A 17090-nucleotide genomic window follows, 5' to 3' on the forward strand; every position below is an offset into this window, starting at 1 on the left:
ATGAACTAACAGTATACAACTTGGGGAAAAAGGAGGGTCAGGAGGGAAAAACTGGGAGAAAATGAGGGAGGGGGTGACACTGTTCACAAAGAAATGTACTCATTACCTGACTTACCTAACTATAACCCTGTGTACATCACCTTTACAAAAAACGAAAAGGCAAGATATAGTCCCCAAAGAGTCCCTCTTCAGGACCTATCTTTCACAGTATCACTATATCCCAATAGTCTGGTCAGATGTTGAGTACATCATTGGATTAATCCATTCACAAAGGCAGAGTCCTCATGAGCTAGTCACTTCCCAAAAGCCTATCTGCTGGCAACCAAATCCCCAATATGTTCATGTATGAGACATCTCTTTAATTTTGTCAGTACTGAGATTTGAATTCAGGACCTTACACTTACTGGACAGGTGCTGTACCACATGAGCCACACCTCCATCCCCTTTTGCTCTAGTTATTTTTCAGGTAAATTCTTATGTTTTACACAAACTAGCCTTAACCAGGAGCTCTCTACTTTTCCTTCCCACATAGCTGGGATGACGAGTATATTCCAGCATGTCCAAACTAGCTTGTTGAAATGGGGGTCTCATTAACTTTTTGCCCAGGCTAGCCTTGAATCATGATCCTCAGTCTTTGCATCCCCGGTAGCTGAGATTCTACAAGCCTGCCTTCTGGGATTCAATTCATTGTAAAATCATAACATACTACCTCTGGCCCTCAAAAGGCTCAAGTCCATCTAATGCAAAATTAGAGTTCCAAAAATCTCAACAGTTCCAGCATTTCTCGAAAGTCCAGTTAATGGGAACTGGTTCGTAGTTTTGCTGTGACACCAAAACTACTCTAAGAAATTAGTTTAAAAAAGTGAAATATTGGTTCCGGGAAGATGGCGGAGGAGAAGCTGGAATCTGAACAAGCTCTCGCATAGAAAGCAATTTTAGAGTTCTAGTGAACAGTCCTAAGCCAGAGAATCACACCAAGTGAGCCATCACAGGACAGAGAGTTAGACAAGAGAGGGGAAGCCAAGGAAACATATCAGCTGCCGCTACGGCGGCAGGGTCGCGGCGGCGACCACCGCCGCGGGGTCATACCTGAGACACAGAGAGTCCGGGACGAAGGAGCCAGACGCAGCGGACGAGCGGATTCTACACAACACCAACAAGAACCGACAAGGAGCGGAAATCCTCATCCTGCTGTTTGCAGACCAGAGACGACCCAGGATCCAAGACTCGGCGTGAGTACAAGCCCGACATCCTCACTCCTTCTCAGGAAGCAGAGGAGGGAAGGCTACCCCTCCCCCCCCAGCACCGGTGATCTCCATCTTGGATACCGACAAAGCTCGGAGGAGCTGCTAGCTCCAGCTCAGGCCTTGGAATAAAACGAGTCATTTAGCAGGTCACAAGAACTTAACGGCGAAGTGACCTGCCAGACTCAGCACCATCCAGGGAAAAGTCACCCAGCTCAGGCGCCAGCCATTGGAGTGCCTTGCCTCACTGGGTAACCAGACCCAGAGGCTACCCCTCCCTCTAGCAGCCACCACAATCAATTGAAAAACAGAAACCCTGAGAATGGCTCCAGGCTGGGCGCTGTGAGCTTTATCACAAAATAGCCCCAGGGAAAAGCTACTGTTTGTTGAAAGGCCTCAACTCTACCCAGAACCTAGCCCCATCACCACATCCCCCTCTTTTGTGACTCTCAAAGCAGATCACCCTCCCAGAAAACTAACCTGGGAGGGGGATCTCAAAATCTTGGGTAAAGCAGAGCATTTTTCTGCCTCTTCCAACCAACCGACTTAAGAAACCAATCAAGCCACAGGACCTCAAGCTGACCAGAGACTCCAACAAGAGACTGGTTAGAGACAAAAGGGAGATACAGGATTCTTCCCACTCCTCCCCCCCCCCCAAAAAAAATCAAAAGACTTTTTTTTCTTTTTTCTTTTCTTTTTTTTCTTTTCTTCTTCTTCTTTTCTTTTTTTTGCTTGTTTTTTGTTTTTTGCTACCTTATATATATATTTTTTTCCCTTCTAAAACTTTTATTAATCTTTAATTTTTGCCTCTTCTGAAAAAATAATTGTTTTCCAGTAACTTTTTTTTTTCTCATCTTATAATTTTTATTTTAGGAATATGTGAATGAGCATTTTCCTTTCTTTTCTTGTCTTCTTTCTCTTTTTCTTTCTTTCTTAATTATCTTTTTGTTTTTTGTCTAGCTCTACTGAACTTCTGATCTTTTCTTCTCCCTTTCCCATCCTTAAAGCTTTTCACATCTCCTCTATGTCCCTCCCCTTCTCGGAACATATTCACATTCCTCTCTAAATAGACGGTCTTTTAACTTCTATAATAACATTAATTTTTATGTTTCTATTTTTTTTCTGGTCTCTCTCTCTCTCTACTTGCATCCTACCCAACCCATTTCCTGCATTGTGATTAGGACATAGTTAACTCTCCCTGTGCCTCCCCACACCAATCTATTCGTATTTTTTACCCACATCTCTCCCTAATCCTAATAATTTCTGGTTTTCCAAATTCTTTTCTGCGGTTCGAAGTACTTTAACATATAGTTGTTTGAAGTTGAATAGATGTATCTGTTGAACTAGATTGTATCTGTAGACTATTGACTGTACAAACGCAAACTTTGGTTGATGGTTGGCTTAAGATAGTGTTCTAGCATAAAACTGGTGTAATCTTCATCTCAAATGGGCCGAGTAAGCCGGAAAAACACAAGAAAAATGGCAAATTCAGGTATCTCAATTCCCAATCTTGATAATCAGGGATTAGAACAGATAAAGAATAATCCAGAGGAGAGTTCCCAAATAGCTCTACAAACACTAATAGCAAACATGATAAATGAGAAGTTTGACAATGTACAAAGGACTCTGTATGAGCGTGATAGGGAGAGAGAGGAGGCATCCCAGAAGTTTATACAGGAATATCATAAGCGTGAGGAAGCTACTCAAAAACTGATACAGGATTTGCGTGAACAACTTGAGAATGCTCAAAGAGAAAGGGAGGAATGGCGTGAGCAGGCAGAGAACACTCAAAGAGAACTGCAGGATTCCCACGAACGGGAAGAAAGAGAACTGCAAGAATCCCACAGACGGGAAGAAGCTAATCAAAGAGTAATTCAGGAATTGAGAGACCAGGTAGAGAATACACAAAGATCACTAAAGGCATTCATGGAATCCATTAACAAAGAGCTGAAGGAAGTCAGGGAGACCACAAAGGGAATGCTGAATGGAACCCAACAGAAGGAATGGGAGTCCAAAGAAACCATAACCAATCAACTAAGTGATTTGAGAACAAACACTGAACACCAAATTAAGGAAGTAAAGAAATTCATACAAGACCTAAAACAGAGCTTCAACAAAGAACTTGAAGCCATCAAAGCTGACCAATTAGAAGGAAAAGAGATAAAAAACAAAGTAGAGAGTCTTGACAGCAGGTTAGACCATGCAGAAGATCGAATCTCAGGGATTGAAGACAGCCTAGATATTATAGAGAAAGAACATACAACCATCCAAGACAAGTCCAAGAAATATGATAGGTCTATCCAACACCTGGAAGACACCATCAGAAGGCCCAATCTAAGGATAATGGGTGTAGAGGAGCACCTAGAAACAGAAGTTAATGGTCTAGGAAATTTGTTTAACAGGATCCTGGCAGAGAACTTCCCAAACATACAAAAAGATAGGCCTATTCAGATACAAGAAGCTTTTAGAACCCCAAATAGACCAGACCAGAATAGGACATCCCACCATCACATTATAATCCACACAGGATCAACCCAGACCAAGGAAAAGATCCTTAAAGCTGTCAGGGAGAAAAGGGTAATCACCTACAAAGGGAAACCAATTAGAATCACCTCAGATTTCTCAGCAGAGACAATCAAAGCAAGAAGAGCCTGGAATGACGTATGCCATGCCCTAAAAACAAATAATTATCAACCAAGAATACTGTACCCAGCTAAACTCCTTCATAACTGAAGGCCAAATAAAAACCTTCCATAGCAAAGAAAAATTGAAACAATACATCTCCACCAAACCAGCCCTACAAAAGATTCTTAAAGATGTTCTACACATAGAAAACCAACAAGACCACAACAAAGGCCAAGAAACTGCACCCAAACTGAGAATCCAAGAACCTTAGGAAGAACCCAGTTTCCGCAACCCCCAAGAAGGTGGATAACATGGCAGGAACTCCCAAATACCTCTCAGTACTATCTCTTAATGTTAACGGACTGAACTCTCCAATTAAGCGACATAGACTGTCTAGTTAGATTAAAAAACAAGACCCTTCTATCTGCTGCCTGCAGGAGTCACATCTTGCCCGTAAAAACAAACACATCTTCAATGTTAAAGGCTGGAACAAAATCTACCAAGCAAACGGCCCTCATAAACAGGCGGGAGTTGCAATCCTAATATCAGATAAAATAGACTTCAAACTAAAATTCGTGAGAAGAGATAAAGAAGGTCGCTACATACTAATTAAAGGATCTCTCCTTCAGGAGGATATTACAATTCTAAATATCTATTCGCCAAACAATGGAGCACCCAAATTTATCAAAGAAACACTACTTTCCCTCAAATCCCATATAGATCCAAAGACATTAATTGTTGGGGATTTTAACACACCACTCTCCCCACTAGATAGATCAACTCAGCAAAAACTCAACAGAGAAACCGCAGATCTAAACAGCTGCATAGATCAACTAGACTTAACAGACATTTACCGAACATTTCACCCAGCAGCATCAGAATACACGTTCTTCTCAGCAGCACATGGAACGTTTTCTAAAATAGACCACATTTTAGGCCACAAAGCAAACTTGTCTAAATTCAGAAACATTGAAGTTATACCTTGCATTCTCTCTGACCACAAGGGAATAAAATTAGAACTCAACACCAAAAGCCACCAAAGAAAGTCCGGTATCACATGGAGGCTGAACAACACACTGCTGAATCATGAGTGGGTCATGGAAGAGATTAGAAAGGAAATTCAAATGTTCATGCTATTCAACAAAAATGAACACACAAATTACCAGCTCCTCTGGGACACAGCAAAGGCAGTACTCAGAGGCAAGTTTATAGCTCTGAGCTCCTACATCAACAAATTGGAGAGATCGGAAACTAACAATTTAATGACACATCTAAACCTCCTTGAAAAAGAGCAGCAAGATAAACCCCAATCCAGTAGACGGAAAGAAATAATCAAAATTAAATCAGAATTAAATGAATTAGAATCCAAAAAACTATAGAAAGAATCAACAAAACAAAGAGTTAGTTCTTCGAAAAACTTAACAAAATTGACAGACCCTTAGCAAATCTAATCAGAAAAAGGAGAGAACACACCCAAATTAATAAACTCAGAGATGAGAATGGAAACATCACCACAGAAACAACCAAGATTCAGAACATTATAAGGGGATACTTCTCAAAACTTTATGCTAATAAGTCTGAGAACTTGACAGAAATGGACCTTTTCCTAGCAAATATTGACATGCCAAAACTAAACCAAGATGAGTTAAACCAGCTTAACAAGCATTGAAATAGAAACAGCAATAAGAGACCTCCCAGCTAAGAAAAGTCCAGGACCAGATGGTTTTACAGCGGAATTTTACAAGGCCTTCAAAGCAGAGCTCACACCAATACTCCTCCAACTCTTCAATGAAATTGAAAGAGAAAGCTCACTACCGAACACATTCTATGAAGCCATCATAACCCTCATCCCAAAACCAGGCAAGGACTCATCAAAGAAAGAGAACTATAGACCCATTTCTTTGATGAACATTGATGCAAAACTTCTCAACAAAATTTTGGCCAATCGACTTCAACAATTCATCCAAAAAATCATACACCATGATCAAACAGGATTCATTTCAGGGATGCAAAGCTGGTTCAATATACGCAAATCAATTAATATTATTCATCACATCAACAGGAGCAAGAATAAGAACCACATGGTTATCTCAATAGATGCAGAAAAAGCATTTGACAAGATCCAACACCCCTTTATGATGAAGGTTCTGGAAAAATTAGGAATCCATGGAACATTCCTCAATACAATAAAGGCTGTATATGACAAACCTACAGCCAGCATTATACTCAATGGTGAAAAACTAAAGCCATTTCCTCTTAACTCAGGAACGAGACAAGATGCCCACTCTCTCCCCTTCTCTTCAATCTAGTATTAGAATGCCTAGCTACAGCAATAAGACAAGATGCAGACATAAAGGGGATCCAAATAGGGAAAGAAGAAATAAAACTCTCCCTCTTTGCAGATGACATGATCTTGTATTTAAAGAATCCCATGGACTCCACTCCCAAATTACTCAAGCTGATTCAAAACTTTGGCAAAGTAGCAGGTTATAAAATTAACCCCCAAAAATCAATGGCTTTTCTATATGCCAACAATGAGAAAAGTGTGGCTGAAATTAGGAAAGCAACTCCATTTGTAATAGCCCCACAAAAAATAAAATACCTAGGAATTAACTTAACCAAAGAAGTGAAGGACCTCTATGATGAAAACTTTAAAATCTTGAAAAAGGAAATCAACACAGAACTTAAAAAATGGCAAAACCTCCCATGCTCCTGGATTGGCAAGATTAACATCGTGAAAATGGCAATTCTTCCCAAGGCTATCTACAAATTCAACGCGATACCTATCAAAATTCCACCCTCATTCTTCAAGGAAATAGAGGAGGCAATCCAAAAATTCATATGGAACAATAAAAGACCCCGAATAGCAAAAACGCGCCTCAACGGAAAGAACACTGCTGGAGGAATATCAATACCAAATTTCAAACTCTACTATAAAGCCATAGTAATCAAAACAGCTTGGTATTGGCATAAGAACAGACCTCAGGACCAATGGAATAGAATTGAAAACCCAGAAATGAACCTACAGACCTATAGCCATCTAATCTTCGATAAGGAAGCTAAAACAATAGAATGGAAGAAAGACAGCCTCTTCAGTAAATGGTGCTGGCAAAATTGGCTAACTACATGTAGAAAACTAAAGCTAGATCCTTATATATCACCCTGCACCAGAATCAACTCCAAATGGATCAAAGACCTTGAACTCAAAGCAGACACTCTGAAAACATTACAGGATGGAATAGGAGAAACCTTAGGTCTCCTTGGCTCAGGCCGAAATTTTCTGAATAGAGACCCGGAAGCACAACAAATCAAAGAAAGGTTGGACAAATGGGATTGCATAAGGTTGCAGAGCTTCTGCAGGGCAAATGACATAGCTAGCAAGATCAATAGAAAGCCCACCGATTGGGAGAAGATCTTTACTAGCCATACAACGGACAAGGGTCTCATATCTAAAATATACTTGGAACTCAAAAAATTAAACCACCCAACAACAAATCCTCAAAGAAACAACTGCCCAATAAATAAGTGGGCGAAAGACTTAAAGAGAAGCTTCTCTGAAGAAGAAAGAAGGATGGCCAATAGACACATGAAGAAATGTTCAACATCCCTAGCCATAAAAGGAATGCAAATCAAAACAACATTGAGATATCACCTCACTCCAGTTAGAACAGCAAAAATCAAGAACTCTAACAACAACAGATGCTGGAGGGGATGTGGACAGAAAGGAACCTTACTTCATTGTTGGTGGGAATGTAAACTTGTTCAACCACTTTGGAAAGCAGTATGGAGGTTCCTCAAAAGACTTCACATAGATCTCCCCTATGATCCAACAATCCCACTTTTGGGCATTTACCCAAATGTTTACAAACAAGACCACACTAAAGCTACCAGCACAACTATGTTTATTGCAGCATTATTTACCATAGCTAAGATATGGAACCAACCCAGATGCCCCTCAGTAGATGAATGGATCAAGAAAATGTGGTATATATACACAATGGAATTCTATGCCTCCATCAGAAAGAATGACATTTCCCCATTTGTTAGTAAATGGAAAGGCTTGGAAAAAATTATATTAAGTGAAGTAAGCCAGGCCCAAAGAAGCATAGGTCCCATGGTTTCCCTTATTTGCAATATCTAGTATAGGTATGAGTCAAGCAGAAAAGGTCAGATAATGTGATGTTAGGAAAATGAACCCTTAAATATGTATTTTAATGTTTTCGTTTCTTTCATGCATATGTTTCTAACGCATTTATAAGATTACTTCTTTGTTGCTTTGTATGTCCCTCCCCCACAGTGTAACCCCCGCTTTCACTATATTTGATGTCAGTATAACATGTGGAGGAGATGGGGGCAAACAAGTCGTTTAAGGATTCAGGTGGACCTGTTGCAACAATGAGAAGTACAAAATGTCATGTCAAAACCAGCTTTACAATGTCGGTGGGGGGGGGGAGGGGGGTATAATTGGGTGTGGGGAGGGGGGAGGTGGGGAAGGGAGGTGAAGGGTAAAGAAAGGAGGAGGCTGCAATGCTTGGTAAGAAATGTATGCATTATCCTGCCCATGTAATTGTAGCCCCTCTGTACAGTATGTTCTCAAATAAAATAAAATAATATTAAAAAAGTGAAATATTAATATAGTACTTTTTAAAAGGCCATTTCAAGTTTCTACATTGAGCCCCTGTTTAAAAACATTATGTGTTTTCAGCATGAGCTAACATTTCCATTCTAAATGGCATAGAAATAAATGATGAGACCAAACCCAAAGCCCAGCATGAAAAATATGTGTTTTTTACTCTTGTAACTCCATGTTTGACCTTCACGGGACATGCTATCATGGTGAGCTTTCAATGGGTCATGGAAGCCCTGCCTCTATGTTAATTGGACTATCTCTGGGCACAGAGCATTGTAGAGATAGAAGAGAAACTAAATTAGGAGGGACAAATGGAGTTATCCAGCTTACTACTTTTTCACGTCCTTCTTATAGACTTTCATTACTTTAATACAACTTGGTTATTTTCTTTATACCAGGTTATTCTCTTTATACCAGACATTAATTTGCTTTTCTGAGAATAGAGTCCTAGCTCTTGATCCATAGAGTTATTCTAGCAGTCATTTTGTGCAATGTTTGTATTCAAAAGTGGTATGTGAACTAAGACTAATGATTTTTTTTCCTCTTGGATTTTGAATTGAAGGTTAAGGTATAATTGAGTAAAACTAACATGTAGGCCATAGAGAGCATCAGTTTTCTGCTGCTCCTGTGTTAGTTTTCCTTGATACCACATTCTTGTATCACCTTCTACTTGAGTTAGCTACTTTTCAGCCTTCTATATTGGCTTTTTTGCTAAACTACATATGTTGGAGGTACTTAGGACTCAGTCATTTTTCATCTTTTGTCCTCTATTAATATGTTCCCATAGCTTTAAATACTATTTTGTAAACTACATATGAAAATTGTTTCTTCTAGGGAATAATACCTGATCTTGTATTTGGCAAGTATGTTCTCTACCTCTTGAGTCATACCCCAGTCTCTTTTATTGTTAGTTGTTATAGTTGTTTTTCAGGTAGAGTCTTATATTTTTTCCTAGAGGCAGCCTAGGCCAAGATCCTCTTACATATGGCCTCTCACATAGCTGGGACCACAGACTTGTGCTATTACACCCTGCTTTTTTTTTGAGATAGATTCTTGTTAACTTTTCCTAGGCTGCTTTTAATCACTATCTTCTTGCCTCCACCTTTCAAGTAGTTGGGATTACAAGTGTGCACCACCACTCCAGCCTCTCTGTATACTGCCTACCTGATGCCTGTAACTGGATATACATTTTGTTATGACACTTAGTACACACTTTTCTATCTCCATGTATTGGCCTTGCCTATTCTATAACCACATACGGCATTCCCACCATATGGGACATGCTGTCATGGTGAGCTTTGTAAGATTAAGGCTAATCTTACAAAGGATCTAAGGAATGTAAACCTTAAGATATAATTAGATATTAGGATATAATTGGAGATTTAAAGGTGGATGTTTAGATTGTATCTTGCTTTGATGAAATTTATGTACTGAATTTTCTGATGTTTCTTTTATTAAGGAACTAAAAAAAGTAGCTTCAGACTTGATAAAGTCCAAGGTTACCTGTCAGTGTAAGATGGGAGAAGAAAACATCAGTCTAACAATTAAAGAACAAAAATGTGAAGAACTTCAGGAAAGACTCAATGTGGTATTGGATTAATATAAAATTATGTAAAATTAAGTTAATGTAAAATTAATAACTTACAATAAAACATGAGTTCAGGATTATATAAAATATTAATTTATAAAATTAATATATGTAAAAATTATGAGTCTGCTTTAAAAATTATTATGTAATTTTTGTCATACTAGAACTTTAGAACAACAAAATTTGGCTATGCCCATTTTATTTCTCCTTAAATATGTTTTTCAGATACCATTTCAGATCTTGGTCCAGTGGTTATGTTTTTTATTCCCCCAGACCTGGGGCTTGAATGCTGAGCCTAGTCACTGTCCCTGAGCTTCTTTTGCTCAAGGCAAGCATTCTACCACTTGTACCACAGTGCCATTTCCAGCTTTTTTGAGTAGCTTATTGGACATAAGAGTCTCACAGAGTTTTCTGCCTTGGCTGGCTTCAAATCTTGATCCTCAGTTCTCAGCCCCCTGAATAGCTGGGATTATGAGCCACTGGCACTCAGTTTTGGTCCAGTGGTATCTTGAAACAGCTTTGGAGATAAGAAAATTGTAATTTTAATATTTACATGTTGTCCTTATTGGATTCTAAGACCTTTTCTAATTCATTAGAACTTATTTTTTGACCACAAATGAATGTGGGTACTAAATTGAATACAGAATATGCTGAAGTTTACATCATAATTTTAAAATTATTCAATTTTGAAGGAGTTGGAATTAAACAAGAAGATTAATGAGGAGATTAGCTGTATTCAAGAAGAAAAGCAGGTAAGCAGTTATTAGATACCTTAAGGTCCAGCATGTATTTAAAAAAAAAAAACCTATAATAGCTGGGTACAGTTGACTGATGCCAGTAATCCTAGCTACTTTGGAGGCTAAGAATAAAAGAATGTGATTAGAGGTCAGCCTAGGCAGAAAAGTTGGTTAGGAAGACCCCTTTTCAACCCATAGCTGAGATTGAGAGCCCAGCCACAGTGTGTCTGTGATCCCAGCAATGATGAGAAGTCCCAGATAATGGCTCAGCTCAGGCTTACTCCCCAAGTGGGAAGCAAGACTATTATAGAAAGAACCAGAGAAAAGAATAGGACTAGATGTGTGACTCATTGGTATTGTGTCAGCTTGTGGCTCTAAGTTCAAACCTGACTACTGCCAAAAAAAAATTAGCTATTGTGTGGCAAAAAAGAAATAAGAAACTAAGTAACAGATGGAATCATGGCCTATGAAGGTTTGGCGTAATTACATTTGTAAGTACTTGGTTAATATATGTTGAATGAACACATGGATATTTATCAGTTTTCCTTCCTTCCTTCCTTCCTTCCTTCCTTCCTTCCTTCCTTCCTTCCTTCCTTCCTTCCTTCCTTCCTTCCTTCCTTCCTTCCTTCCTTCCTTCCTTCCTTCCTTCCTTCCTTCCTTCCTTCCTTCCTTCCTTCCTTCCTTCCCTCCTTCCCTCCTTGTCCTGGGGGAGTTGAATTCAGGGTCTGGGCACTGCCCTTGAGTTTTTTTTGCTCAAGGTGTGTGTTCTACCGGTTGAGCCTCATCTTCACTCCTGGCTTTTTGGCAGTTGAGGATTAGAGTCTCACAGCTTATGAACTTTCCTTCCCTGGCTGACTTTGAATTATGAGCCTTAGATCTCAGCCTCCCGAATAACTAGAATTACAGGTGTGGGTTTCCAGTGTCTGGCTATAATCTCATTTTAAAAGATTTGTTTTTTCTTTGTTTAGCTAGTGGCATGCTGGCAGATAGTTATTGACATGTACTTATATGTGGACATGCTTTTATAGGACATTTTTCTCACATTGGAATCTGTTTTTTGTAATAATTATATTTACAAAAAGGTTGGTTTCTTTTCTACTCTGTTTTTATTCCATTTGATTTATGATGTTCTAGTACAGTATGGCATTTTATAATTTTATAGCCCATATGAAATTTTAGGAGAGAAGTATTTTCACTATTTGGGGATAAGAAAAGCCAACAAAAATTTATGTTAGTTTTGATTTTTTTCCCATATTTTCAATAACATCTTAAAATCTATGGTAATTAAAAAACTTAATTATTTAAGACATTTTAATTAATTTATTTTTGTTGGTTGTGGGGCTTGTTCTTTGGATCTGGGCACTGTCCCTAAGCTCTTTCTGCTCAAGGCTAGTGTTCTACCACTTTGAGCCACAACTCTACTTCTGGTTTTTGAGTGGTAAATTAGAGATAAGAGTCTCAGGGGCTTTTCTTCCCAGACTGGCTTTGAATCATGATCCTCAGATCTCAGCCTCCTGAATAGCTAGGATTATAGGCATGAGCCATTGGCACCCAGCTTAAGGTACTTTTCATATAGTATTTTTTAGGAAACTGCAAAATATAAATTATTTTAAATAGTAAATTATTGGGAGGGTGGCTGAGAATGTTAAAAAGGGTGACAGTGATCAAGATATACTGTATTCATAAACTGCTTTGGTGAATGGCAACTTCTTTGTACAACTACTTAAAGATAATACAAATATTTTTAAAAAGTAAATGATAAAATATGCTATTAGTTAAACATAAAACATTGAAATTAAGCCTTAAAGATAATGGATTAAGTAGAAAATTTATATCAAGAATTAATTTTAAAATATATACTATTTTTGGGCTGGGAAGGTGGCTCAGTGGTAGAGCGCTTGCCTTGCATGCCTGAGGCTCTGGGTTCGATTCCTCAGCACCACATAAGCAAAAAGAAAAAAGCTGGAAGTGGCGCTGTGGCTCAAGTGGTAGAGTGCTAGCCTTGAGCTGAAGAGCTGAGGGACAGCACCCAGGCCCAGAGTTCAGGCCCACGACCGGACCAAAAAAAAAAAAAAATATATATATATACTATTTTTATCATTTATATATATGATAAATATATCATTTATATTTTTGAAGGATATCATCATTTCTTTTCAACATATGCAGCAGTTACTTCAGCAACAAATTAAAGCTAATGCTGAAATAAATGCAGAATTGAAGATACTAAGAGAAAACAACCAGGTAATTTATATACATATATTAGCATATGTGATAATGTATTTCTATCTAATAAGCTTCCTCATTGTTCACACCTAGTTGTTTTTTATCAAGATCATTTTAAGTTTTAGGAGTAAGATACTAGATTCCTTCAACAAGTTGTGGTATCAGTATTTAAAGTAACAAATACATTTTTGTAACATTTAAGTAACTAGTTAAAGGTCATTTAGCACTAAGATTTAAACTCAGTCTTTGGTTTAAACTCAGCTTGTTTGCTTGGATGTTATTTAACAGTTGAGCCATCCCTCCAGCCCAGCTTTTTGCTGATTATTTTGGAAATGCAGTCTAGTTGACTTTTCTGCCTGGGATGTTTTGAATCATAGTCCCCCTGATCTTAGCCTCCTGAGTAGCCAATATGAGTCACCAGTGCCAAACTACAGATTTTATTCATTATCTGAATTCATTTTATAGTGGGATGAGTCAGACTTTGTCTTAGAATTGTATCAAGGTCTAAAATTAAAAATGAAAGTTGAAAGTATCAACCACATTTTAAGAAAGTAATAAACTAGATCTCAAAATGTTTGGGGAAGTCAGCCTCTTTTCTCCCATAGAGTAGTATACTGCCTATCAGGTTGAGATCAGTTCTGACCCTTAGAGCCTGTGTGTCATGTCATATCAAATCATCAACCTCATCCCTCGTATAGGATGTTCAACTACTGGACAGTCTGAAAACATTTGAAACCAGAAGGCAGAATGTCTCAGTCCTTCAGGTCTGCCTTCCCCTGCCCCGCCCCCCCCCCCCCCCCCCACTATGTGTTACATTTGGAACAACACCTCTAGGCTTGGACACTTATTGCCACTGGAAGCACAAACTGGGGGCTAATGAAACAAATGTGACACATAGACTGCAGTACTTCTTGCGACTAACAGCAGATCCCAGTGAATAAATAAGGGAAGCTTCTGAAATGAAAGCAGCCTAGAAGTGGACACCTGATTCTTGATTGTCTTTGCCCTTCACCCACATACAGCACCAACCTGTACCTTAGGAAATATAAGAAACTTGTGTAGTTTTCCTTGGTCTTAGTGATAATGGTTTTGCCAGAATGCCTTGAGCATGTGGACAAATGCTTGCCTACAGAGTATATCCCCAGTCCAGTGTGAAAGACTGTACCTCATTCCTGCCACTATACAGCCCTGGCTGAATATTAACAATACTTCTGTTGAAATGCAGGAAATATGAAAAAAAAAACAAAGGCAACACAACCCTTTTAAAACATAACTCCACAGTAATGGATGTGAAGTGGATGAAATCCTGAACTCAAAAGAATGATTACTAGAATTATTAACAGAATTTAAGGGAGCAGGTACAAATACCCAAATAAATATAAAGAGAATACAAATGAACAGATGAATGGAATAAGGAATGTAATCTTGAATGTAGGATGTGAAAGTGGAAATGAATAATGTTATAGAAATCCTGAAATAATGTTGGAATTCTGGAAATGAAAGTTCTAAATAAATAAATTCAGTTGATAGCTTTACCAATAGGTTAGATTAGGTTGAAGTCAAATTAGATGAATTAGGACATTAAATAAAGATAAAGAGAAAAATATAAATGGAACACAGTAGACTTCTGAAACACTACTAAAAGGCAAAGACATTGGCATAGAAGAAGTGCCAGTTAAAGGATATATTTTGAGATGCATATGAACCAACAAAGCTGAGCCAATAACTTTTACACCACTTAAACTGATCTATAAGCAATGAGATTGACTCAGTAAACAAAAGCCCACAACCAGATGGATTTACATTGAATTCTATCAGACATTTAAAGAAAAGCCATACTAGTGCTCCTCAGACTATTCTATAACATAGAAAGGGACAGAATACTACCACTCTCATTACCTGAAGCCAGTATTAACCTGAAGCCAAAACTGGGTAAGAATGCAGTAGAAGGAGTTGGAGGAATGGCTCAGTTGGTAGAGTGCCAGCCAATAAGCAAAAGCATCAAGTACCAAAAATGCAATAGAAAAATAAAATTTCTTTGATGACTATAGACACAAAAATCCTCTATAAATACTTGCAAATTGAAGTTAACACATTTAAAAAGAACATGATACTATTATCTAGTCAATTCCAAGGATGATATTTTGGTTCAAGATACATAAAACAATAGCATCTATATAGTATTAAAAGGCAAAAATCACATCATTATCTTAATAGATGTGAAATGACTTTAACCAAACTCAGTATCCCTTCATGATAAAAGCCTTGGAGAAACTGGGAATAGAATATAATAAAGCTATTTATGATGAACCAGTAGGCAACATTGTACTAAATGGGGAAAAACAAACTATTTCTCTAAAGATAGGAGCAAGACAAGGATGTTTTGTTTTTTTTTTGGTCTGTCTTGGGGCTTGAACTCTGGGTTTGGGCACTGTCCCTGAGCTCTTCAGCTCAAGGCGAGTGCTCTACCGCTTGAGCCACAGCGCCAGTGGTTTATTGGAGATAAGAGTCTCATGGACTTTCCTGCCCGGGCTGGCTTTGAACTATGATCCTCAGATCTCAGCCTCCTGAGTAGCTAGGATTACAGGTGTGAGACACTGGTGCCCAGCAAGGGTGTCTATTTTTACCACTCTTAACTCAATATAGTGTTTGAGTTCTTAGCCAGAATATTGAGGCAAGAGAAGGAAAGGGAAACGAATAGGAAAAAAGAAATCAAATTGTATATGTGTAGCATATATCTGAAGGAATGTTAGCTGCAATGCGATAGAGATACCTGAATATCCATGTTTAGTGCAATATTATTCACAATAGTCAAGCTAATAATCAGCCTAAGTGGCAAATAAATGTAAATGAATTTTTAAAAAGGTAGTGTATATTCACAGTAGAGTATTATTCAGCCATAAAGAAGAATAGTTATGGTGTTTCAAGGAAAATGGATACAACTGGAGACTATCATGTTAGATTAAGTAAGTCACACATTTCTCTAATGTGGGGAATCTAGACCTAACAAAATGACATGACTGTAAAAGTGTGACTATTTGGGGAGGGAATAGTGCAAAAGGAGACAGTGATGGGAAAATAAATATTATCAAAGTTCTTAATATGTATGTATGAGAATAATGTAAGAAAACTCATTGAAATTGTTTTTTTTTTTTTTTAAAGTTTTGGCCTGATACATTCTTGCAGGAATTTGATAGAATTACCACATTAGCCCAATCTCCCCAGCATTCACTTCCCAGCATATGTAAGAGGGGGAAAACATTCTATTACCACTAATATTTTAGAATTTACAATTCAAAACAAAAGGCTTTCCTTTTACTTCCCTAGTAGGGGAGCATAAAGCTAAGTGAGAGGATCTAGAAGAAAAATCCCTCTAGAGGGGTTGAAATTGATGGAACACATTGTAAACACCTGTGGAAATTCAACATTGAAATCCTCTATAATTAATGTAAGCTAATAAATAAAAGCTTTCATAAAGTTTGATATAAGAAGAGGCTTTCACCTTGTATTTGATGGATGCTTGAGATTTCTATAGATGTCAGAGGGCCTGTCTTGATTACAAATATAGTAAGTTCATGTGGAGGAGGTGGCATATATTTTTTTATAGTTGGAAGCTTGTCAAGAATATCCAGACTGAGGGCTGGGATGGTGGCTCAGTGGTAGAGTGCTTGCCTTGCATGCATGAGGCCCTGGGTTCAATTGCTTAGTATCACATAAGGAGAAAAAAGCCAGAAGTGGTGTTGTGGCTCAAGTGGTAGAGCACTAGGCTTAAGCTGAAGAGCTGTGGGACAGCGCCCAGGCCCAGAGTTCAGGCCCCACGACGGACCCCCCCCCCCCCCCGCAAAAAAGTTTTTTGGTTGATTCAGTAGTGTGTGATTCTGGAATGGTGTACTAGAAAGAACCTGGTGGTTCTGGAGTCATATGAAGGAACATAGAGGTGAGAGCAGGGAGAGGAGCCATTGACCAAGTGATGAGATTTCTGATTCAGAATGAGCTTGGGATGGCCAATAGAGGAGACTTCTTCCTCTCTGATTTTTTGG

General features: G+C 38.4%; 1 protein-coding gene across 1 annotated transcript in view; it reads left to right on the plus strand.

Moving 5' to 3' along the window:
• Ccdc73 (coiled-coil domain containing 73) overlaps nucleotides 1-17090 on the plus strand; it is a 115765-nt gene that overhangs the window by 71721 nt on the left and 26954 nt on the right. Inside the window, exons 10-12 of the mRNA XM_070032649.1 lie at nucleotides 9959-10087; nucleotides 10780-10839; nucleotides 12964-13068. Of these exons, the coding sequence (XP_069888750.1) occupies nucleotides 9959-10087; nucleotides 10780-10839; nucleotides 12964-13068 (294 nt within the window). The remainder of the gene's footprint in view (nucleotides 1-9958; nucleotides 10088-10779; nucleotides 10840-12963; nucleotides 13069-17090) is intronic.

This window comes from Dipodomys merriami, unplaced genomic scaffold (assembly GCF_024711535.1).
Source record: "Dipodomys merriami isolate MVZ:Mamm:240054 unplaced genomic scaffold, mDipMer1.0.p SCAF_21, whole genome shotgun sequence".
NCBI lineage: Eukaryota > Metazoa > Chordata > Mammalia > Rodentia > Heteromyidae > Dipodomys > Dipodomys merriami.